This window comes from Salarias fasciatus, chromosome 13 (assembly GCF_902148845.1).
Source record: "Salarias fasciatus chromosome 13, fSalaFa1.1, whole genome shotgun sequence".
NCBI lineage: Eukaryota > Metazoa > Chordata > Actinopteri > Blenniiformes > Blenniidae > Salarias > Salarias fasciatus.
In genome coordinates this window covers 6,801,275-6,827,509 of record NC_043757.1, presented here as the reverse complement: position 1 = coordinate 6,827,509, position 26,235 = coordinate 6,801,275, and the positions used below count along the sequence as shown (strand labels likewise).

Sequence of the window (26,235 nt, the reverse complement as noted above, 5' to 3'; positions counted from 1 at the left end):
GCACCACAACAGGAAAAAACTTGAAAAATTTTATGGCACTAATTTACTGGTCCGGAGCACTGAAGATGAAATCAGGAGAAATCCTGCACATGCACAGGGACAACATGCAAACTCCACTCTCTGACTGAGACTGACAACTGACAGCACTAATTAACTTATATAAGAAAACTTGTAAGAGGACAGTTTACTCAGCTGATTAGCCACCCTGCACAAGGAGAAAAGTCTCTCAACTTACCTGAAAGCAGCTCATAAAACCAATGAGATCCTCATTTTAAATTCACAAAAGTCTTCTCTGAATCTTTTAAATTTCCACTGAAGAAACCAAAACAGCATCTGTTTCTTGGTGCCTTGTTTCTGGCTGCCTTCTCCGTTCAATCCGCACATGAATATTTTACAGCGGGTCAAAAATTCATTATCTTTTTCTGTATGCGTGTCTTACTTTGGAAATAAATAAATAAGTGGTCAATAATTCAACATCCTGAGGAGGTTTGGGTTTCAGGGAAGTTTTTTGCACAAAGTTAAGAAATACAATCATGTTTGGGGATACATTTTTTTTTTATCATTTTGAAGTTTAAGATAACAGTTTTCCATTAAAATGACTTGATTATCTGATGTAATGGAGATCAAAACTTTGAACCACAAAGCGTTTTTCTTTAACTTTTCAAGGACACGACGAGTTACTAAGCTCAGTCTTTAGCAGAAAAATGCTTCAATAAACTCTCTGCTTGTTTGTGCTTTTTAAGCTGAGAAAAGGCAGCAAATACAATCTTATCCTCTTACTATTCTTGGCACACAATAAGGAGCACACACGGCTTCGAGGTAGGGCTTCAAGAAGATTAGTTTGAGTGAACTTTAAGTCAGAGGTGCCACAGATTAAATTCATCATTTGCATAAAACATTTATTTGTTGAAATAACTAACATCTCCCAAAGTTTCTTACCTGAATAAGTAAGTCATTTGGTAAATGAGCAGGGTTATAAAACACGTAATTCTGTCAGTGAGCGATAGAGGAAGGCTGTAAGCTGCTGTTGTGGCGAGCCTCGGGGGTTTCCATTAGTTGATTTCAGTCTTGGGGATTATCACATCTGTGGCATTAAGTAGGATGAGCGTGAGTGGGGGTCAGTGAGGAATCCTCTTAAACGAGCTCCAAACTGTAAAGGTTTATCTGACGCGGCAAGATCAACGGGAGAAGACACCTGCTGAGCCGACCCTTCTCAGACCGCCGGTTCGCTCAGGGAGGACAGACAGGATGCAGCATGTATAAAATGTTTATTATGAAGAGCACAGTATGTCACAGTTCATAACAAAGAGTTCCTGTTGTGCTTGAAATACTCATCACATGACATGTGAACATAGAGGCATGTGCATAATACATAAACCAGACATCAAACTCATCTCTTTCTTAAGAATCTAAACATTGCAGTGTAACTTGTGCATATATTTATATATATATATATTATATATTTATTTATATCTACACTGAGTTTTTTTTTTTTTCATAACCAGGCAGCTTTCTGGAGCTGACCACAAAAATAGATCTGTGTTCAAATCAAAGGAGTAGTCGGAGTATTTAACACTGCGTCACTCTGCAGGCTTGGAAAAGTAGAACGGGGGAATATTATGAAGGCACAGTGTTGCATGCTTCTCAGTAGCAATCAAAAGTAATGATTTCAATAACGGCCGGGTTAATGTGATGAAGTAGTAGTGCAGCAGCTCTTCTCTCCTTCACCCCACAGCTTTTTGGACCTTTGTTTAGAAATGTTACAGCGTGGAGAAATGCATATTGCTTTCAAGGATCCTGTCTTTGAATTTCAGAGTGGCTCCACATCCTGTTTTAGTACTTTGTATGTATGGCCCCAGGATAAGCCGGAGTGGGAAACGCACCCTGCACATCTTTGTTTCTTGGCTGCATTCAAACAGTGACACAGCGTTTTATTTAGCCAAAAGAAAACGTAAGCTGCATCTATTTTCTGTTGATAAACAGCAAAGAACTTCGGTTTTACATGTATTTTCAATGCAAAGTCTCAAGGTTTATCAATCAAAATTCAAAATGAACTTTACAAATGTCACTATTACACCCAAACTGCAGTTTATTGACTTTAACAGAAATATTCATCCATTTGTACCTTCAAAAATGTCAGTAATTCCCTATTCTCTCTACTGTGAACATTTCTGTAGTTCATGATGCAACAATAGTATCATCTAATATGCATTCATTTCTGTAAAAGGAGAGACTTTCACACATCTCTGTGTGTTTGAGAGTTAAAGCAGAAGCTTTTTGAGTTTTTTTTTTTCCCCTCCATGTGGGATATTAATCTGAGCGAACCACACAAAGGAGAATGACAGCACCTCATTAAGTTGTGTTAGTTTTGCGGTTAGTGTTATTAATAAAAGTCAGTGCAGGAAACGTCTGTCTTCCATCCATTTTTGTCTCCTCAGAGATTTAAAGACGGGATCAAAATATGACTTGGAATTTAATCTTTACTTGTCATGCTCACTAATTTTAGCTTAAAACTGTGTGATAACTCTTAAAAAAAACATGTGAAACTAACCTAAAGACTCAAAATCCTTCAGTTTATTTTAAGGAGAACACTGCTGCCCAGTAGTCTGATAAGTCGTTTGCAGTTTTGTGTGTTTACAGCTGCTCGTAACATGCAAATTCGGTGATGGTTGTTCCGTAAAACGTACAGATAAATTAAAGCCATCCAAACAACCAGTCACTCCACCACACGTGTGATATGAACTCATTACAGTAAAACTTGACTGGCTGGTGATTTAATCTCAAAAGTTCCTGAATAAAAATGTCACTTTTCCGTCTGTGATGAAAATTCAAGAAGTTGCCGAGTGGATGGAAAAAAAAAACAAAAACCAAGCGTCTCTTGTGTGTAAAAGCCTTGAGAGTTGAGAGTTAATTACCGTGACATAGCACAAACTGAAACGGACGGTCTGACAGGATCCAGGGTTTTCCCCAGAGAGCGCTGCTTTTGGTTTATTTGTATTTGGTTCGATCTGCTTGAGATAAACCTCGGTGAGACCGTTTTTGTTGGTGCACGCCACTGGTGGAAGTGCGAATGCTGCAATCCAAAACCCTGATGTGCAACGAAGAAGCAAATCAGTCCCAGACCGAGACCCGCTGTTCTGGGAGTGCTTCCACCGGACCGAAGTGACATTACTGGTATTTTTACCATCAGATCTATAGACGTAAACAAAACACAGGCTTTGACTGACAGTGGTTAGATATTCTGGACCATGACTTCCACTATAATGCCGTTGACTGCCTTAAATGTATCAGTCACAAACTCGTGCATACACCCACATTCAGAGCAACTTTGGGGTTCTGTGTATTTCCCAAGGATGCTTGGGCAAAGCACACATGGTCAATGTAAGATGTGGGATCGAACTACCTTGGTGCCAGTAGACGAGACGCAGATACACCAGGCAACACAACGCATGTGGGATTATTTCCACAGAAACTTTGGTGCTAATTGATTAAAAGTCAAATCAAATGTGACCGCTGCAGTGACTCGGGGGCTGCTGAGTATTTATAGTGATGCTATGATTGATGCAGGGATGCCTGCTGCTCTGTTGACCCCTTTACATAATTTGTAGGATGTTTGCAGCCATAATAATCCAACATGTTGTTGCTGCACAGCACACGTTCTCACTGTTCAGCATGATTGCTACTTACAGTATGCAGCCCAAAATTAAAAATGCAAATGCAAGGTGCAAAGCCAATCAGAACCAAATGCGCGTTTTCTTTTCCATAAACTTTGGTCTGGACCGATTTCTCCTTTACCCTTCACGGAAAGAAACTGAAAGAAATACTAGAATATAGGAAAAACTTTTGGTCTAATTTGTTGCTTTAGCATGAGCGACATTTTTTGGAATCTTTACGTAGGCAAATCGGCCCTTTCTTCCAGTCAGTGCATCTGATTGATGTATTTGTCTTTCAATAAGTTTAAAAACACTTTACAAAGAAAAATACTCAGCCACTTTAAACCTGCACGAAACAAGTCTAGAGTGTTATTGTTCTGTAACAATGTAAACAAAATCTTTAAACTGCCTAATTAGAGAATTGTATAACGTAATACAAATGATGTGTAATTTGTCAGTTTTTACAGCTTTGTATGCCATTTGATCGTGTAATTGGTTTATTTCGATACCAACTTTAGAGTCTGAAGCTTCATCGTCTTGATATGTCCAAGGAAATCAAGCAGCCAAGACAGCCGAGAAATACAGAAAAATGTCAAGTGGGGAAAAAAAGACTGAAAAAGTCTGAAGAGGTCAAAACTTCAGCAACTTTTTTCTTGTTTGTTTTTGTTAGAATAAGACCAGACATTTCAGCCTCTGGCACATTTCAGCGTCCCCTGAAACATGCCGGTCTCACACTAAAACTCTTCCACACACACACACTGCTACAAGTGTTGTGTTCAGTAATCTCACACAGAAAGTCACTTTAGGACTTTTTGTCCATCAAAACTATGACTCTGCAGCAGCTTGCTGACTAATGACATGAAAAATGCAGGATGACGACGCGATCAATGTAAGATACAAGTTACCCAAACAAAGATCTCATAATATAAAAACTTCACCAAATCTGTTTTCATTTTTAAAGCTTTCGACACGTTTGACGATTGATTTCGGGGCTTTGCCAGTCATCACATCTTCACATCCTTTCTTTCACTGGAGTGATTAAATTCCTCAGCCATGCCGTCTGACCTCTTTTTCTCCTGCTCTGATTTGTGAACTCATGAGCGGCCGCGTTATGAATTATCTTGTGATCGAGAGGCCACGGCGCGGCGATTTGAGTACGCTTTCTGTTCCGAGATCAAAATCCTTTGTGAAAAGCGGGCCCATAAAGACCCACAAACGCTGGCTGCAGACCAAATGAGTTCTCACTTCTGTGATGGCGTGCCCATTTATTTTTAGCCAGGCTGAATTTTTGATGGAAATGGAGGCAACGGGAAGTGTTGGAGCAAGAAAGCCTCGGCGTCTTCACCCATCCAGCTGGGTCCATCTCAGCATGTCCTTTGTCTCCTTCAGAAAGGAAACATGCTTGGAACATAAATTATCCATATGAAGAATAAATAATATAGAGCAATGGCTATAGATTGAGCCAAAAAAAAAAAAAGAGTGGTTTTTATAAACTCCAGGGACATCGAATCCCCACAAGAGACCACTTTAAAGGTCTGGTCCTGTGAAGTACAAGTGCTAGTATCAGTTACATAATACAGTTTTTCTACTGATTGCAATCAAATAAAGCTGGTTTTATAACCTGTAATCTGAAGAGTGGAAAAAAAGTTTTTCTGACATCTGCAGAAAACAACACCTTCAAATTTCCATTGTTTTTGAATGAAATCGTTCTTGACAGATACATGCCGTTTGATATGAGAGCTGATGGCTCTGCTCTGCAGGATGTTTGATTCATACTTCTTCATACCGAACAGTCTTTTCTCATTCCACGTGATAAAAGAACAGTACTTTTAAATTACACACTGAAACAAAAAGTCAGACAAGAATAATCGACTATGACAGAATGAGATGCAGATTTTCAGCAATTGATCATAATAATGTAATTAAATGTTGTTTGCAAGTTATTTTTAAAACTAAGAAATTTTTGGAAGTAAATAATTCAACACATCTGATCTACAGTTTATATACATGTAAATCACTAACAACTGTATGAAATTAGACAAAATAAATTGTCATAGAAACCTAGAAAGCTGTAGCAGTGTTTAGTTCAACTGGTTGAAAACCAGTGTGTGATGTTTTTTTTTTTTTTTTAAAGAACAACTTTGTGACATCTGCACTGAAAAGCATCAAAAACGGAGTTGATAGGTTTTTCAAGTGAAAACGGAAAGACTTTTGCTGCATTTTGGAGATTCGTTTACACGATGACAGAGATCAGAGCCAGCAAAAACGCAGCTTTTTGAAAACAGCTCCCAGGGAAGAACTGTCAGAAAACGATCCAACTGTGTCTTCCCTGGAAGCAGAAAAGGAAAACTTTCCTGAAATTGCGCATGCGCACCACGGCTGGAGGTTACAGTTCGTCTGCACATGCGTAAGCAGATGGACAATAATAATGCCCACCTCCAGAGTGTCAAGACTCCCAGCCCACATTCATTTTATAGCTGAGAGTCACCTGGAATACCAATCCAGCTGCGTCACCCGTCCACATGAACATTCCTGGACTCAACATTGTCAACGTTTATAGCGTAATGTTCTCTGCATGCATGTGTCTGAAGTTTCATGACAAAAACAACCAGCAGCTGTTTCTGTCATGAAAAACCACCGACGCTTGGCCCGGCATTGTGACACCGTTTCCAACTTTTTTGCCATTCCATGGAAATGGATATCGCTGTCAAAATGACGTGCAAAAAATTCACTTTTCTGAAATGAAAACATGAAAAATGATGGGTTTTCATTTGTAACGTTGTTTTGAAGTCGAGACTGTAAACAGGCAGAAGTTGACGCTTCTGGTAAGCATACTGACAGCTATCTTTAAAATACTATTCAGGCATGATCAGAGGAAATGTCTTCTTGCAATAAAACAGAAGTTTATCACATGTAATAGAAAAAAAAAAGTTTTGCTTACTAATTTCACACTACATCTAGATATGTATCCACATTTCTTTATCACTACTATTTCTTTCCTCTCAGGTAAACTGGGGATGGAATTCTTCCAGTTGAACTATGACTTTGTTTTTACGTCAGTTGAGTAATAAACACCTTCTTTTTCCTGATCGTCGGCTGATAATCCATTTCTATTTCAAACATCCATCTTAAAACACTTTAGCTTTTGGTGATACATATAGCTTGTGTCTGATGATATGAGGTTTGCAAAGACGGACATGATACGTCATGCAGGGTTTCAAATAAGACGCGTTTTTAAAAAAAATCGTCCCTCCGATCGAGTGTCAGCGAGTCGTTCCATTCTGTGTCAATTTAAATACAAATCTTACAAAACTTTATTTCAAAAAGACATTCCTAATATGTTTTTGAGCATTTTCAAAAAAAAAAACAAAAAAAAGAAAAAAAGAAAGGGCTGCAGACAAAAAATCCATGCCATAATCTGCATTACCAGAGTTAAGAAAACATGGCTTATACTGTACATGATACACATATCGTATGAGGCTGCAGCCCATGTGATACTGATTACTAAAACCCAGGAAAGATAAGTTGCTCGGTGCTGTTTCGCCAGTTAGCATTTCATTTCATTTTTCATCTCGCACATCTATCTGCGGTTTTATGGAAATGATAAGCCCTGCTCGAAATGTTTTTGAAAATCAGATTTCCTGGCCGGAGTTATCCGTTGTATAATTCATGATGATCCTGGCAGCTGATATAATAAGAGAAGTGTTTGAGTAAATTACTCCCCAATGGTTTCAACATCTGCAAAGACTGCCCTCTTTCACTGTCACTGTGAAATAATGCCAATGACTCGTCGCGCTGCCTCGGTTAATCAAGTATGCATCGTCGGCAATTTGAGGCGCACGCGTATTTTATATGACATGCAAAGAATCTCATACAAATGATTCAATAACAAACCAGTGCGTCATGCTGCTTCCAACAGATATATAGATATCTGCCGTCCGCTCTTCTGTTGAGACTCTCAAAGTCCGAACAGATTCTTAAATAAAGACGAACCCGCTCCAACCGCTCGTCCATCATAGTGAAGCCTCAAGACTTATGTACAAGCACAAAGCTGTCCGTTTGTGTGGAACCTCCAGCAGTTCAGTGCTACGATACCGACATCTGGCCGACGACTGTGATTGGTCAACACATCTCTGGTTAGCCAACAGACGCACGCCTGAGGAAAAGACCGGTGCCCCGGACACAGTGCACCAAGTGCCCAACCCGAAGGGTGTGCCCAGTGCAGCCTCGGCTGTCCGAGTCATCCGGACATTACTGGATTCCAGCCCAGTTCACAACTTGCTGTGGCCTGAAGAACCTTCCATCCTTCACGAGAAGATGTCCTCTTTATCCACTTCTGGCGAAGTGGGTCTGGAAATGTCAAAAAGACCCTGTGGAGAGTCCGTGCTGGACTTCCGGGCTTTGAGGAGCTCGAGTGCTTCCATGAGCTGCGCCTCCAGGCCGGACATTCGAGCGTTCAGGTTCTTGAGGTCGTCCTTAATCTCCAGCTTGAGCTCCTGGAGCGAGGCCTGCAGCGTCTGCTCGGGGATGGGGTAGAAGGAGTGCCTGGTTTCCGGAGGCTGGACGGGACTGCGGTCCTGAGGCGTCAGGCGGAAGTCACCCATCTTGTCTAAGCGCAAGTCACTTTTGGTGATCCCGCTGTCGCACGAGTCCGTCTTCTTCAGAGACGTCTGCGATTCGTGCGCCTTGGTCCGTTCGGGTAAAGTCTCCATGGACTCGGCTTTGGACACTTTGTTCCAGTTGTCGGCTTTGGCCATGGACTCCTTGAAGCGCCCCCAGCCTTTGACTTTGACGGGTTCGGTGGTCCGACAGCCCACCAGGGAGATGGGCGACGGCACCTGCAGCTTCGCCTTGTCTGCCGGAGGCGTCGAGGACGCGGGCGACGAGGACGAGGGCGTCGCCGGGCTCTCCGTTACCGTGACGATGCTGGTGGTGGTGATGGCAGCTTTGGTCAGCGGGACGTCCACGTACATGGGGCCCTTCTCCACGTCCTGCTCGTCCAGCTCGGGTTTCTCGGTCGCCAGGCGAGCTTCCTTCTGCTGCCGAAAGCGCTGGAACAGCTTTCGCACCGGGTGGTCCGGTGGCAAGTTCAGAGGGGCCTCGTTTTTACGTCTCTGCCGCTCCTCCTCCTCCCGCTTCACATCGCTGATCTTTCTGAAGACAATCTATAAGAGAATTTACAGGTCTCATCAATTATGCATCCGTCATGTTGATTCAAATGATAAAAAGACACGAGCACTTAAGAGCAGGCAGGAAAATACGCCGTGAGGCGTCTTCTCAAAGTCAATAAAGTCTCATGATTTGAAAGATTAGGAGCATAAATCCAGACCACCACAATATCCAGGGCGGCTCACGGACTATACAGTTTGTGTGAGGGTTTTAAAATGTGTCTTCCTTGTAAATGTCACTGTAAAGAGGAAATTCCCCTGACACAGAGGGTAAGTTCACATCAAGCCTCTGGCTTCAACGTGTGGAAACACACTGCAGGTTACCACCAAGCTGCCGATGCTCCAATACTACTGCCATTTCAGTATTTTGCATTTCAAAATGAGCCTTTGCTGTTTTAATGCTAATATTCAAATGGCACATCCGGTATTGATGGAGAGATTAAGACTAGCAGGTTTTTTTTTTTTTTTTTAAGTTAAATTAGCCTGTCAAAAATGATTTAAATTGACAAAACAAAAACGGCACTATTTAAATTCACTTTTTCTTTTTCAAAACCATTTGTGCTCATGAGTTCACTGAATTTCAGAGGATATTACTGGATCCACTGGTTCATGAGATTATTATTTGTATTTGTTTTACAGAGTTTATGAGCAGTGTCAAATATTCTAAATCAGGGATGTTAAACACATTTTAGTTGAGGGGCCACACGCAGCAGTATTTCATCTTGAGTGAGTCGGATTGGTGAAATAGTGCCGAAACAACATTTTGGCAGAGTTTACGTGTTGAAAATATCCACTTTCAATCTAAATCTGAACCTCCTGCACTCGGGATTTTTTTGTGCTTTCCTTTTTCCGGTCAGGTTCAATACACATGAACGTCCGTCCATCACTTCTGGAACAATCCGACAGCATCAGCTTTTCTTCACTGTCTTGCAGCCGTCCTGCCCTCTCAAGCCGGACCGCTGGAGTACGTAGCGTCTGCTGGATTTCCCCAGTCAGCAGGAGCTCTGCCTGAATCCAGCCTCGGCCTCTTTATTCCATCCACCCATGGATTTCCCTGCTGTATAGGTTCGGGAAGTATGAGGCCCCGGTGAATAGTAACTTTAATGCAGCAGATGAGATTGCCTCTTTATATGCAGGCAATTCAATCTCACTCGCGCTCTCTGGGGCAGGCTAACCTTATTATGAATGAGGTAATGATTGGTAGCTACACTTGTGTTGTTGATCACAGCTGTTCATTTCTGAGAGAAGAATGTGAGAGTGACTTCAATCTGAGATGACGGTTTAATGAATCTGCATATTTTTTGTGTCGAGTGTTATATGTGATGTGACATGTAAGAGCTCTGGCTGCATGTTGATGCATATTGTTTCGTTACATCCCACACTAAAAAAAAACATGGCAGATATCTAGTGGACTGAAAACTATAAGATGCTGTCTACTTATTTCAGGAAGGTCTGATATGAGATTTTTGTTTTTGCTGATATGCCAATATGTTCCAAATATTTTAGCTGACGCTGATATATGCACATATATTGTGAGAATCCTTAAATAATTGATGGTGAATGGTAAAAGCATGAGCCAGCTTTGTTATGAGCTTCAGTAACCTTTAAAATAAACTGTTTAAACCACTGACGTGTTACCTCAAAATCTGTCTGTGCTCCAGCTGAAATGTCATCCTGCCCCACGTGTAAAACCTTTGCATTTAGGAAGGATTAAAGCTATTTTAATTGGTACTGAATATCAGCAAAAATATTCATTTCACCACTTTAACTCCTTTCCCTGTCATGGCTGACAGGATTCAACATTCATATTACTCTTAGCGGTAATCGTAGATCTCTATCTGATATTTAAAATTTTTTTTAAAGAAAAACAGCTCAAAGCATAGGAAATCCAGTTTTACTCTCAAACACAGCAGGACGACGGTCCAATCAGAGGCAGGATTCAAGACATCACGCATTCATAGCATGAGCTTCTCAGTACAGTCAAAAACACATAATACTGAATGACTGCCAGATACTGAAAGTCATCTTGGGAAAATGAGAAGAATCACTCACTCACGGCCCATTTCTTTGACAATGATGCAGCGATAAAATCGAAACGAATCCAGGCATTCAAGTCACAACAAAGTGACTGCTAACTACTTGCTATGACAAACATAGGTTCTTTTTTCTTTTTTTTTTCTTCCTTTCTTAGTGTGACATTTCACATGTAATTTGATATCATTGTACTGAAAGTACCATCTGGCCTGCTGAGATGTTTAAAATGAAGTAGCAAGCTAAACAATAGCAATTCAATGAGAATTAAAAAAAAAAAAAAAAACTGCTCACCCTCACATATGCTTGTCTTTTACGAAATTTGCATTTCTACCTGAAAGGATTCTATGTTAATACATCAATGAGCATTATTATTGTGCTATTCTGCTTATTAGCTTCAACACATTGTCTAAAACCTCGAAACCTCGTTAAAGTACATGAAATTGGAAAAAGTTCCAATACACTGGAAAAATAGATATATTACACCTCAAATAGCAGATTTTGATTTGTTTGCAGTCTATTTTTGTTCCGATATACTGACAATGAGGAACCAGCTGTCATACCTACCGGTTTAAGATCTGTCACGTTATTCACTCTGGAAATAATCGTCTTTTTTTATTAAATGTTTGCGCTGTGTGTGATTGCTGTGTGACTACTGAGGCAGTTAACATCCCCAGCAGAGCTCCCATCGCTGCTCTCCTTCCATCTGCTTAGTAATGCTCCTAAATTCAGCGAGTCACCTCATCTGATCGATTCAAACTTTCTGTGCGCTTCATATTTCTCTGACAGACGCGAGCGAGGTTATCAATCATTCGGTGTAGCGCCACGCCGATCTAACAGGGTTTCTTTTTTTCCCCATTCAATGCAAGGTGGAGGCGGCTCCAGCCCAGTAAAGGCAGGCTGGATTATGTTAGCAATGAAATAAACAGAAATTAAGTAAGTTGACATGGTTTTCCAATCACTTCAGAACATCTGATTAATTTCCGTTTAAAATAATGTTCACTCTCGGCACTCTGAGGAGTCACTCACCCTCTTCCTCAGGTTGTACGTGAGCAGCAGGTTTCTGGAGAAGTGGTTGGAGAAGGCGGTGTAGAACTCCAGCACCTTCTGCAGAGCGTCGCGCTTGATGACGTGCAGGTCGCAGTAGGTCAGGGCTCGGACGTTGGCGCAGGCCTGAGCCAGAGTCACCTCTTTCCAGAAAACATCCCCGAACACGTCTCCCTTACCTGCGGAGAGGGGATTAAAGGCGCGGTCAAACTCCCCCGCAACACCTGCTCTTCAAAGTCAAAAGAGGACATGGAGGGCAAATAAAAACAAGGATAATCTACAATGGAAAAGTGACATTTAATCTATGTGCGACTATTCGAAACCAACCTAAAAGCTGTTTCTGTTAATAGCTTCCAGTTGACCTACAAGGCATGAGGACATGAGCTAGAAGCCATTATTAAAGCTATGAATTACAGCTTTTCATAAAGGCTGCTTATTGGAAACTGGACGCTTTACAGACTCCAGCACATTAACTGAGCTGGGGTATTTATAAGTGCTCCACATGCTGTCATTTGTGACTCATGCTCAGGATTATTTTCAGTCTCAGAGGCACGAAGTGACTCTGAAACAACTGTGATCCGTCAGGTAATGTGACTCAGTTAAAAACCAACATCTGTGTTAAGAGTTTGAGCCATAAATTTTGCTTCAATTGGCTGGAAAATGCTTTTTTTTTTATATATATATGAAAGACATTTTGACAGTTAACACATTCACAGATATGTCTGAAATTCTGTGATGTAATAATGTAACTGGAGTCAAGTCAAATTCAGACTATACTTATTTAAAAACTTTTGAAAAATTTACTGTGATTCAACAGTAAAGTGTGGGTGAGTGACTCCTCGATGGACTGTGGGGGTTATATATGATGGACAATAATAATATTCAGTGGTTAAGTGGACCTGGGATTATAAATTCACAGGTTTGTTTCCCACAACACACAGGTTGCTACTGCGGCTGCAGGTGGGTATTTTTTAACCTTTATACATACAGAAGGGCCCACCTGAGACCTAGAATCTAATTTTCAAAAGGGACCTGTTTTGTTTTTTTTAACTATTTTTCTCTCAAATATTAAAAAGACAAAAAAAATAAAAATAAAAAATAAATGACATACCAGTGAAACATCCAATTTTTGTTGCTGTTCTTCCAGAAACTTTCTGGAGCACCCCAGGGTGGTGTAATGGGCCCACCCACCGATTTTTAATAAAGCAGCATATTAGGCTATAATAGGATGTTCAGACTTCATCTAAAAATTATTAGTTCAGAAAAAAAAATCAGATGGCAAAACCACAAATCCATTGTGAAGATTTAATCTTTCACTCAATGAGTTGGGGGAATGTCAGATCTGGATAATATATGCTAAAGCTCCCGAGTTAACATGAGGTGCAATGCGATAAAGCCCCATTGCAATATTCAACCGACGTATCTGCCCCTCGATAAACCACCGATACCCATGAGATGCTACTAACAAGCCTCGCTTTATTAAAGAATGAAATGCTGCATGCATAATTTCCATTTTGACTGGGTGTCAAGCAAACAGCAGAGCAGCGTTAGAGGTGCAGTATATGAAGACGAGCTGTCTTGTTTGCAGCCGTTCTTCACATGTTGTCTCTCGCACACGGTGCCATTAAGCTAATGAGAATCGAATTCATAGTAGCAACTTGTTTATCACTTCAGGCTCCGTTACAGTCCGCGTCCAGGTCAATGGTATCACCCCGACTGTATATCGATCCAGGCAAAGAAGAAGCAGCAGGTTATTGACCAAAAAGAAAAGAGAAACACTTGGCCGGTACGTTGCAAACTGGGCTCTCCAGAGCATTTCAATCAATTATTCACTAAATCAATCATTTAGCAAATGAAAGGATCAAGTTTAAAAAGGGAGAAATTCAGCTGGGATTTTGAAAGGCCAAAGAAACAAAGACAGTCAGCATTTGGCTCAGCCATCAATATTCATGAGGTATGGATCCTGACAGTTGGACGAACAACAAGGTCCACACTTTGGATCTCTTTCAACAACACTCAAATTTCAAGCACTAACAGGGTTTGACAAATACAACAAAAATGTATGCTGCTGAATAAAATTTACTTTCTCTTTTTACCTTAGAAACAAACGCCAAGTGCAATATTTGGCCTAATTTTAGCTCTGTTTTCGGTCCCAAACTGACTACAGAAGGAAACATTCAGCTATTTACTGGTTCAATTAGCTCAGTTTACAATGTTGGGCCTGAAGGAGTTCAATGAACAATTGTTCATGAAGTCATTCATATTATGGCCGGACGCGAAATGTACTGCATTTCCGCCTGATGTTATTGTGAGCGTGTTCATTCCGGCGCCTTAACGGTGCTTTTGCAGTTTAACTTTGTTCAGGAGAGTGCCAGATTTCCACAGAGTCTTCAAGGCAGAAATACACCGTAAACAGACCTTAATATGGGGGGAAAACACCCAATCTGGCAACACAAACCACCACATAGTCGCATAGTTTTGGTTCAGCCTAATCTGTCCGGATTGGACTCATTAAAGCTTGGACAGAGCTTATTTAAGCAGGGCTTCATTGTGTGTACAGCAGGACTGAAAGAAGAGATGAGTGCCTTCCAGCTTGCTGCCAATCTGGAAGTGTATGCTCTGTAAATTTTTAAACAATCGCTTGGAATTTTCATATTCAAATATAAGTTAATTGAATTTTTGGAAACGTAGGCTCGCCACCTCGTTCTCTCCATTGTCTTCATCTCACAGCCGACCCTGATGCATAACATTCCATGAGTTGAATAAAACAAGACAAATAACCTTAGTTTGGGCGTCGGTACCTGTGGCTACATGTTTATCAAGAAACTGAAAAAGTACAATTCAACAGTATGTAAAGGTCGATGTTCCCGGTTCGTTTCAGTCCCAGCCGTTATTTTTTGGCTTCGGCGTTAAAATCCCGGAGACCTGTCTTGTGTTGAACTGCGACTGTCTGCTGTTTGATGCTGAGCAGCGAATGTGATGAGGCGGAAAGCCGGACAAAGAGCCGAAAGTCTGTAAACTCTGCAGGTTTAAGTGATGATTCTCCACAGGTTCATCACTGAATGGATTATAAACACGGATGTGTCCACAATGGACCGTGACAGGAGAAGACGGAGCGAGCACAACGAATGCAGGCGTGTTTTGCATCATTTCACGTCACTTTGTGTATCTTCCTCATTGTTCTTCTGCCTTTGTATATCTTTGGGATCGCTCCGAGGCTCATATTTGGCTATTTTATGCCTTGTGTTCCATCTCTGTTTCATGTCACTTGGTCATTTCTGCATCTTTTAGTGATTATTCACATTTCATTTTGGCCGGTGGAGTGAGTCTTTCAGGTCTTTTTCGTTTTGCTCGTCTTCTCCTCACATTTCTATTGTTTTTTTTTTTTCATCTATTTTGCAGCCTAGTCTCCTTCTGGGATGCCTATTATATCTCTGAGATGGGACCACTGGCCTCCTGACTCCATGTGTCCTAAATGTGCTCATTCAGCACAACACATGGAGGCGAGCGCACTATTAGATGGGGTCTTGTGCGAGATCCTACACCATATTCAAAAATATTGAGTTAATATTTGGACTGAGGCTGCTTATTAAAATTTGTTCTGGTCAGGTCTCGGTCTCCTAAAAATGTAATATATTTTTACAGGTTTTATATTTGCAGGATTAAATTAGTCAAGAGTTTCCTACAAGAAGGTGGGGAAATCAATTAAACTGAGCCCAGGCAGCCACAGTCATATGTTACAAGACGCGTCCCTACCAGGAGTATGTGGAGGAGGTATCGATCTTATCCTTTGAGGACTTTCGGATGGCAGCGAATGTGGGTTTCTGCTCACTCAGCTGGAAAAAAACTGTCTGTGCAGTTACAGAAATACACAAAAAAAAAACTAACTTTTTTTTAACTCATCAGTATGACTGTCACCTTCTATTCATTTCAATTTTCATTTTAAACCATGGACAAAATATGGTCTTTCCCTTTGTCAGCCACCACAGGACATAATAAACGTGAAATAAACAGAATAATAGGAAATAAAGAGATTCATGATTCATTCAAGGCGATCACATCACACTTCTAACCAGATTTCCCTTCAAATTCAGTGGTACAGTTTTTCATTTTTATTCATGTATTTAAAAGAGGCGGATAAAATCGGATTATTCTACTTTCTGCACACTTTCCTTTGCACCAGGGACTGTGGAAGTGCTAAAAGCTTATTTGCTGACAAATCAGGGTCGAGTGAGCAGAAACAGCATGAAATAAACTCTCAGTAGATTCTTGAGTAGAAACTGAAACACATCATATTCTCCATCGGCTCCCACACTGGAATAATTCCTTGTAAATGAATGACACCAGAATTTGCTGAAGGCACCAGCGCTGAAATATACTGAACACCTGATTCTGATCTTTACATGTCTGATTCCAGAAGGTCTGAGCAGACGGCGTGAGATCCAGATCAGGCTGAAAGCAGTAGGCTGCGTTCAAAATGTTGGAGAGGATCAAATCTTTGTGACAAACAAGTTCTTTCCCCAAATCCTGAATTCATCACTCAGCAGAAAACGATCCCTGAGCGGCTCGGCTTTCGCTGCAGTCAGGGAGAGTCTGTAAAGTGCTGCTGTACAGACAGAAAAGACCAGAAGGGGCTTGAAGTCAACTGTTCTCTGGTGACACTTCAGGGAGGCCACGCTGACGGAAATATCAACCCTCCTTTGGTTGTTTTGGCGTGGATTCGCCTCTGCGATCAGACATCTGCATCGTTGTTTCTGTGTCACAGCTAAAGGAGTCCGGGACTTTATATAGCGAGACGGCGGAGCAGATCTGGAGCAGGTCCTTCGGCAGGCGGGCGAGTGGGAGGCCTTGACCGCATCTTTCATGAAATAAACATGCAGGAAGTGCTGAACTTCATTATTAAAGATGTCCTATATTGGGAAAAAAATGTTCAGGGGGAATTAAAAAGGTCTGCTCTGTTTTTGCCCCATTTTAAAGAATTCCACCTTAACAGTTTATAAAGACGGTATCAACATAAAACGCGGATGAATTGTACTTAAACTGGACCTGAGAGTCAGAGTCGGAGTGAGCAGTGTTGCTACACTATTTTTACATTCATTGAAGTAAAAACAAGAATAAAGACTGTCCATTCTGCTCATAGGACGGGTCTCGTGAGGCTACGTTTACACTGCAAGTCAGATCGAACTGACTGTCTGCATCAATTTCTTTGGACCATCCGGTGACACATATTTTATCAAGTGACCCACATCTGGATATCTAAATCCAACCACTGGAAATGTCATGTGAACGGAGTCTAAATAACGTATTATTCCCAGGGCAAATTTTTCAAAACCGTTAAATCATGAGAAAAGACACAAACAGCACATGAGTGGCCAAAACAAATAAAATAAACTATAAACTATATATCTACTAAAATAATCCCAGTGGCTGGGAAACTAAAATAAACTACACATACAAGGAACACTGTATTGCACATGCACAAACTTATTTTCATCTAATTTAATTTTTTTGTTGGGTTTTCCAGACAGACACGAGCGAGTGAATCTGCCCAGCACTGTGACTTCAGGAGCTGTAATATCCTTGTTTTAAAGGCTGAAGATTGAAGAGCGTATATATGAGTTGTTTTCCCTCCGACCTACCCTAAAAAAACCCTGAAATTAAAGCTCGATATCTTCTCTTAAGGCACATCTTGTTGCCCTGATCCATGATTAACTTTGCACACAGATTAAAAGTTTGTCACGTTCTTATCAAAACTGTTAATAAAAATACTTTCCTTCCAAAAAATGACCTTAATCAGGAGTTCAATCAGTTGATGCTCCTCAGAACTTCTTCACATTCTGATTCAGATTGCAGATACATTTTAAAATGTGATTCCAAATGGATTTGGAGACGCGCATCTCAGCTCTGGCCTCTCAGATCAGATTTGAAAGTGTCTTTTTCTGTATAAGTCACGACGACAACGTCAAATCCAAAGTGACAGAAGTGCTGCTACTAGCAGAGCGCCCGAGGCCTCACGTCGATTGACTGATTACTCGTAGGCTCTCACGAGAGCGCAGTGGACGAGCGTCAACATGACAGGAGTCTGTGGACGGACGCTGCTGAAAGACTAATCACCAGAGGAGCGACTTTCATTTCTGAGTGAAATAAGATAAACAGAGACAGTAACTTCGTTACACACAAAAAAAAAACACACACACACACACTGAGCCAGTGTTTTTCGAACAAATTTAAAATTGTTTAAAGTTCAACTTTCTTGGTTTGATTCCTTCTGAGGGGATTACTTCTCAGCACACAGCTGATCCTGACACATTAATCTTTACTACACATTTTCGGGGCAGTTTGCTTCCACAGTGCAGCATCAGGAGAGACGTTGTTGTTCGAGGGTCTTGCTCACTGGTAACCAATGAGATTCAAACCAGTGACCGATGAGACACACTTTCCTTCACCATGTTTGTTCACATTTGATTTTAGCTCAATGTGCTCAAAGTAGAACCCGCTACGCACAGCTCACCAGACTGCTGAAGCAGTTTTAACTCAAGGTAGAAAGATGAAACTTGAACAACACAGATCAGCTCTTCAGGCCATGCAGCTCTGTATTCCACCAACCTCCAAAAGTTAGGCCTGAAAGCCCTCCGATTCTGGTTAAAGCTACAGTATTGGTGAAAAACACAATAGCAGTAAGTTCTAACTGAAATGCACTTCTGAGATCCTCATTTCAAGATAGAATAATTATACTTGGGGTTCAGTTTGCCAGGATAGAGGTATTTAACAGCAGATATGGACAGAAAAAGAGAAAAGTATTTCCTATTTTTAAACTCTGAGCTGCATGTTCTAGAGCTGACTTATTGTTTATCTACTGTTTGATTCTTTTTCTCCCTGTATCTACAGGATCCAAAGAGTTCTGCAAACTTTAGAAATGTATTTAATTTTATTAATTTATATATTTATATTATTTGCTTTGCAGGATTTTTTTTTTCTTGCAGTAGAAGACCAACAAAACTGCACCTTTAGATCATGAAGTTTAAAGAAATCTGTCATAGACACGCTGCTGAGTTTGTAAAGTTAATATTGCCTGTGGAGGTTCTCTCTAACTTGTGATACATTAGTACCATAAAGCATGTGACAGGACAACCTCCGCCCACTGAAAACTGCAGTAAGTGCGAGAACTCACTTATAGAACAACTTTAAATACCTTCCATCAATGAAACATATCGTATTTAGCAGAAAAGAGAGAGGAAAGTGTTCAACTCACCTAAAATGGCCACAACCTCGTCATCCTGAATGACCTCCAGTGACCCCGACACCACGAAGCAGAGGCTGTCCACGCTCTCCCCGGCGTGGTAGATCAGGTCTCCGGGGGCACAGTGGATGGTCTGAAACTCCATGGCCAGCGCTCGCAGGCAGCCGTCGCTGGCCAGCCGGAAAGCCGGGTGCTCCTTGAAGACCTTGCGGTTGAGGTGAACGCAGATGTCGGCTCTCATGTCCTTGGGACAGATCTGCAACACCTGGAGAGAGGCCGGAGAATGATCTGAACGAGGACCGTCTTCGAAGTGATGTTAAAACCTGATTCAGACCAAACTGGACTCACCCTGACAGCATGGCTTAAATGCTAACGCTAGTTTGCATTTTCATAATGAGGCAGTCATCTTTCAAGGCAGAATCACAAATATCTCAATGCTGTGTTCACTATTCTTAGGAAATTTGATTTAAAAAAAAAAGCAATGTTTTGTTTGGTAGCTTGTGGACCGATTTTGGGCCACAGGCCTTATGTTTGGCACCTCTGATGTAGACAATCACCGAGTCAGAACAAGCACCATCACATCCTGATGTCCTTCACACAACCTGAGCACACAGGCCTGATTAGTCCGCATTAAAGAGCACTTGAATCAAGTTATTACGCGGCGATGGCGGCAGATTTGTGTGCAGCCTAATTGTGGCGCCAACAGGTGCGTGATTCATCCTGAACGCGGTGCGCGACTCCGAGCTCACCGACGCCTCTCGCTGCCTAACTTGCCGGGCGCCGGCTGGCCAGCAGCGCGCCGGATTTGTCAAACAAGGCGAGGTGTTGTTTGCGAGGCTGGACGGCGCCGCAGCCGTGTTGAGTGACGTATTTTGACACAAAAGCTGTTGAAGTGGGGCTTCCCCAGAGGTTCGGTGCCACTTTATGGGGGTGTTTACATGGCCCGGGAGGAGAGGGAGGAGGTGCTTTCCAGGCTACTCCAAGTAGGAAAGAAAAAAAAAACCAAAACAAAACAAGGAAACAAGGATTGGCTGCGGTCTCATTTTGACTCTGTGGCTATATTTAGTAAGATATACCCATGGGTGGCTGAATACCTGCGTGCACACACTACTACACTTCTGCAGCACCGCCACTCAGGCTCGCTGCCAATTTGTACTTTCGCTCGGTATTTAACAGGGTTTTTCATGTTACAGTAATTCAAACAAGGTGGATTATTCCTCCATCGACCAGGATATTTTCACAGCCCCGAAAAAAAAAAACCTTTCTTCACTGCTGGCAACAGGAAGATTTCTCTTTTTGGTTTTGGGCATCACAGGCAGTTGTTTTGATCTCGTTTCCACGGCAGCCGTTTCCATCGCATTTCCTACACTTTATGATCCGTGTCTTTTTATGTAAACATGTCATATTTGTGGTTAATGGATGAAGGAAACAGCAAGTTAGAAACAAGAATCCTGACTGAAGATACAGCAGCATGTAACACTGAGCTCAAAGACAGCAAAATCTCAATGTTTCACCATGTTTGGAAATGAGAGGGGTTAATTACGAGCATAGCGCTGCAACGTGAAGTGTTATCTTCCATCCAAAATTAGAAAATCTGCAAAAAATCTAGCCAGGTTTTCTGTCATCAACTGGTTCAAAACAAGATTAGCGTTTCAACAAACACTTGTGAACCTTTTTGCAATCCTGAAGAGGAGATTAACATGCATGTCTAAGTTTCTTCCATTTCATCAGGAGTTAGATAATGCTTTGTGGCGTGTGACTGAGGAAGCTCAACAGCTGAATTTATAGCAGTTCTGCAGAAGTTTGTGCTGTTGTAAAAGAAACACTTCTGTGCACCAGTGTCTTTCTTCACTAATGACTTTCTGACAGCTGAGCACGTTCAGATTAATCACACTCGAAGGCTTTCACATGCAGGCCGAAATAGAGTCGAGGCGCCTCGCCGCTGCGAGTCGCTGAGTGGCAACGCGTTGTTCAAGTAGACCTAATCAACAGGACGCCTGGCCGTGCCGTTAAAACAAACCTCGGATGATGAATGTCAAGCAGAGAGGGATTATGAGCCATTTTTAGACCCTTCACTGTGGCCAGGAGCGAGACAAATAAATGATACGTAGCCTCATGACGAGAACGGGAAAACAATAAGTTGGATTTTGACGACCCTCGAAGCTTAATCTGAGGAGTTCCTTATGTTTATCAGCAATCAGGTTTTAAACGAGAGGCAAAACAATTGGATGCAGTGATATGGTTGCTTTCTGACTTCAAATTAAGCAAATGGGCAGCGGTTCAGTCGATTCGCTCTCAGCTGTGAGAGCTTCATTTCCACACGTTCACATCATTTCAGCGTCATATGAATACAGCTGGCGGTCACACTCGTTTACAAACCCACAAACACCACATTACACCTCCTTCTCATCACAGGCTGCTTTGTTTTGTCTGAGGAACATTATGCAAACCGTGTTGCATATACAAATATATACACACGCACGCTACACTAATGCAAAAAGATAATGCAGAAATGCGAATCAAGATGGGAATATTAACTTTGTGGTAGCTACAGTTGGCTTTCTTGTTGGATGAATGCGGTGAGTCAGCCAGTGGCGGCGAGCTGACGTACCTTTTCAGTGTCTATTCCCCGAGACATGGACCAGGTGGAGGCGATGTAGTCCATCACTCGCTCGCTCAAGCCTTTGGGGACCTGGTAGAGCTTGAGGAAGTCGCGGACGCTGTTCAGCATCTCGTGGTAACGATTTGTGTTGGCGTACATCTGCTGGAAGATCGTGGTCACGTTACCAAAGATGGTGGCGTACAGAAGGGCTGCAGGAATGTGGAGAAGACAGAGAGAGGGACGAGAAGCTAACTTTTACATGTGCTTTCAGGACAATACGGTCATTTTCTTTGTTTATTTGCTGCTGAAAGAGAGATGAGATGAATAGATTCAACATCAGCTATCACACACGTAAACAGTATCCTGCATTATTTTGACAGAACCCAACTTCAAATAACTTGAAACACAATACGTGCAAAAAAAAATAAATCATAGTTTCATCCTACTAAATGAGCATAGATCCACAAAAACATCCCATCAAACAAGGACCATCAAGTATATGTAACAATTAACTGTTGTAAAAATCTTATTTCAAGACAAAGACAAAAAAAAAGTAGCTCAGCATTTGTAAACAGAAATCTTTAACATCTCACTAACAAGAATTTAAAAAACTGTTCTGACTGTTGAGCTAAAAAGTTTCAAGATGTTACTTCACAGTGACTAAAATGTGACAAAACTCAAGAGTTTTTTTTAAGAAGAAATAAAAACCAGCTTCCAAAAATAAACGTAATTGGACGTGAAAAGAACATAGTTACAGTGAACAAACAAATGGCTTAGTATGACTTAATAATTATTATTATCTGGCTTGTAAATAACTAAAAATATAAAAATGTTCAAGCTCAGTTCCATGGATAACTGTAGTTCAATGGGTTCTTTTCTTCAATTTTCTAAAACCTGGCTTATGACTCCATAAAATGTGATTACATGAGTTTCTACGGACATAAATCTCTTAAACTGGTTTAACAAGACATAAAAATCTTAAAGGTAGCAATATCAAAGACGTGGCTGCAATTTTTTATAAGAAAACAAAAATAATCTCTTTATACTTGAGGTCTAAGAGCTCCAGCATCATTACTTTTTTTTAATAATTTACACAGCAGTGCATGATATACGAGACCTACAGTGCCATAAGAGCTAATATTGTTTTATTTGGTAAATGCTTTAATCAATCACAAGGGAAATTAACAATTACTACCCATCATTGCCTCCAAATGTAATCAACAAAACTCTCGCCAAAAGGGGGGGAAAGAAAAACTATAATTACGGCTTCATTTCGAGGGTTTGAATCCATCCATCTGCGAGCCGCGTCATCCCTCTAAATAAGGCTGTTGTTTTATTTCTTTCTTGTGTTGTTGTAGGAAAAGGGAAGGAGCGAGGTGAGGGGATCATCTCGGGGGTGGTTATACGGTTGAACTGGTGCAACAGCTGGCGTGCGAGTGCGGATCAAAGCCGTCAAGACGTCTGCTGTGTGTGTGAGCAGCGATCTCCTGGCAATGGAGCCCTAATTAGCCCTGCTAGAAGGGACGGACAGGAAACATGCCAGCCACACATTTCAATTATCCTCAGATGATGACAGTAACCTGCGATTCTGTGTGTGTGTGCGCGCGTATGTGTGTGTGTGTGTGTGTGTGTGTTTGTTTATCTCATAGCGCACAATCAAAGTGCTGGAAAAACTGCACAGGGAATAATACTAATTAAAAAACGCTCAAAACTCCTGAAGGGCGAAGAGAACCACAACTTTCATCCTCCCATCCCTCGTCGCTCTGCGTTAACGCCACGTGATGCAGCCTCGCAGGGTGATGTGATATTATTTATCGCCTCGACACAAAGAACATGTTTTTGTTTGTCACATATACTCGGTGTTACACATCAAGATTGGGGGGGGGGGGGGGGGGGGGGGGGGTAATAAAAAAACAGGTTGCGCTTATTAAATGTGAGATGAGGTGACAATACGCTCCTTTTGAAGTTGCTGGAGTTTTTGGGATGGATGCTTCCTCCAGCAGGCTCATCTGATGAGCAGAAGAAGAAGGAGGAAAAAAAAAAAACACGAGGAAACTCAATCGGTCCCCGATGAGGACGCCTTCATCTCATCTCTCCATCGCGCCGTTCCTGCTGATGTACACAACTTCACTAACTAACCAACGGCTCGCCGGCTCGTTTTGTAGTTAAAAGACAGTTGTCAGAAAACTCCAGCCCCAGGCCAACGGTTGCTATAGAAACAGGACATATGCATCGTACCCGAACCACACAATTCCTCCCTTCTCCCCCCCACGCTACCCCGCAATCCCTCGTCACACTGTGATCTTCTACTGCCGGCGCCGATCCAGAGCTGCTGGTAAAAATAGAAACAGTATCAGGGCATCCATATTTCATAGAGAACAGCCACGGACTGCACGAGATAGCATCTACAACCCGATCCTCCCCGGGCTCGCTGCGTTTATTGTTTTCTTACTGAAAAGGTATTTGAGATAAACCGAATCTCACAAATGCAGCAGTTCTTTTATTTATTACGAGCCGACGGTTGAGTTTCAACACTTTGACGGTGAAAAACGGAGAAGTCAAAAGGTTGATATAGAGGAAGAGATCGACGGAAAGAGAGACGATTGAGAAAAAAGAGATAAAGACTATACAAGAAAGAAAAAGTGAGTGAAACAGTGAAATCGAATGTAACAGAAAAAATGAGTGAGAATGAGAGGAAAAGAAAGGAGAAAGAAAAAACAGTTATAGACTGAAAGAGAGAAACGAGACAAAAATAAAGACGGGTTAAGAAACAAAGACAAATACATGACAGAGTGAGAGAAACAAAGATATGAAAAAAAAGACACTAATGAAAAGACAAAGAAAAAAGAACTAAAAGCTAAGATCTAAATGGCGAGAAAGGGGGAGATCAACAATAAAAGAAAAAATGAGACAAACACAGGAGAGAGAAAGAATAAAAGATGAAAACAACAAGAAAAAGCAAGAGGGAGCGACAAAGTGAAACAGTCAACGAGAAGGGCTGAACAGTGTCAAAAAAATCAGAGTCATAAAAGAAAGACAAAAAAAAAGAAAGACAAGAAAAAAAAAGACTAAAATATACATGGAGACATAAAAGAGTGAGACAAACACGAAAAAAAGCAATGAAAAATGATGAATAAAGAAAAGACACTAAGATCATTTTGAAAAATAAGAAAAATAAAATCAGCTGCGAGTAAAAATAGAAACAGAGAGAGCGAGAGAGAGAGAGAGATAGAGAGAGAGCTGGGGGGCCACGGGGGCACGCTGGTGGTCCTCGCTCCGGTCTCGGGTTCAGACAGCTGCTGAAAAAGTGCAGCGGAGGTGAGCGGTGATTGCGGAGGGATCGGAGGGAGTGCTGTGCTAAATTGATCTGGCAGTGTCAGTTATTGCTTGGAGGTGTTGCTGTGCGCATGCAGTCACACAGAACGGCGGCACACTGTGTAATGAGCCGCACCAGCGCCGAGACGCCTTATAAATATTGAGATGGTGGGAAAAGAAAAATCTGCCGCCTTCTCCGTGGATTACATGCTTCGCGAGGATAGATTTTTCCCACAAAAGACGATCACAGGCAGAAAGTGCTCATGCTTTAAGTGTTTTCACTTCACCAAAACCTATATTTTAAGGCTTTTAAGTCGTCAGGAAAGCAGAAGAAATGTGGCTCCGTTCTCTGAGAAACAGCCTTCTGATTCATCGTATTATTTCTTGGAGGTGTTTCGTAAACACGCTCCCAGAAAACTTCAATAATTCAGCACAATATCACCCAGCGCACGGAGGTAATGAGTCTAATCCGGGCCAGAGTGACACGCTGTACTGTACATGTCACTGTATTAAACTGACAGGAGCCGACAGCCGCGCAGATGAGACTGGAAAAGAAGCCGAGGGAAAGCTGCCAGAACTCAAAATTGAAGGGGGGGGGGGAGAAAAAAAAACAGGTCTGTCTGAAGCTCATTACATTGTTGTGAATTTCACATAGTGTGGATGTCATAGGCATTATAACATGCTGCATCAACGCATTTTACTGTTTCAACCCCACCAAAAAAAAAAAAAAAAATGTTATGTAACTCCCGTTTGTGATGTGATTCAGTATCCTGCTTCAAATCTTGACAACCGCAGTTTGAGTCCCTGGAAAGAAGACGGAGATTTCAGCACAGCGGCCGAACCTTTGGCCTCAGACACAACTAGATTAAATGAACTCAGAAAGCTTCAATAAGAGGGTTGGAAATGGACTCATCAACAACACTGTACTCACAACATACTGCAAGAAACTGACAGCAGCAGAGAAATCCATCAAATATTACATGATGAAAACATCTGAAAAACTCAACCAGTGAACCACCCCAAAGGTGATATACAGGGAACCTTTCTAATATCGGCTCCTTTTCATGATTTACAGAATTTCCCCCGGGCCACGGATTAATAAAGTATTTCGATTCTATTGCACACATGCAAGAGAAGATTCCCCGTCTCACTGCCTTTACACAAGAAATACGCCTGAAG

At 41.6% G+C, this 26,235-nt stretch overlaps 1 protein-coding gene across 3 annotated transcripts in view; it reads right to left on the bottom strand.

Moving 5' to 3' along the window:
• Window positions 1–7,855: 7,855 nt before the first annotated feature.
• kcnh1a (potassium voltage-gated channel, subfamily H (eag-related), member 1a) overlaps window positions 7,856–26,235 on the bottom strand; it is a 48,778-nt gene continuing 30,398 nt past the window's right edge. For all 3 annotated transcript variants that reach the window (XM_030106883.1, XM_030106884.1, XM_030106885.1), the window contains 4 exons: window positions 21,751–21,950; window positions 19,152–19,404; window positions 11,882–12,078; window positions 7,856–8,818 (listed from right to left, as the gene is read on the bottom strand). In XM_030106883.1, coding sequence (XP_029962743.1) covers window positions 7,961–8,818; window positions 11,882–12,078; window positions 19,152–19,404; window positions 21,751–21,950 — 1,508 coding nt within the window. In that variant the 3' untranslated portion in view covers window positions 7,856–7,960. The remainder of the gene's footprint in view (window positions 8,819–11,881; window positions 12,079–19,151; window positions 19,405–21,750; window positions 21,951–26,235) is intronic.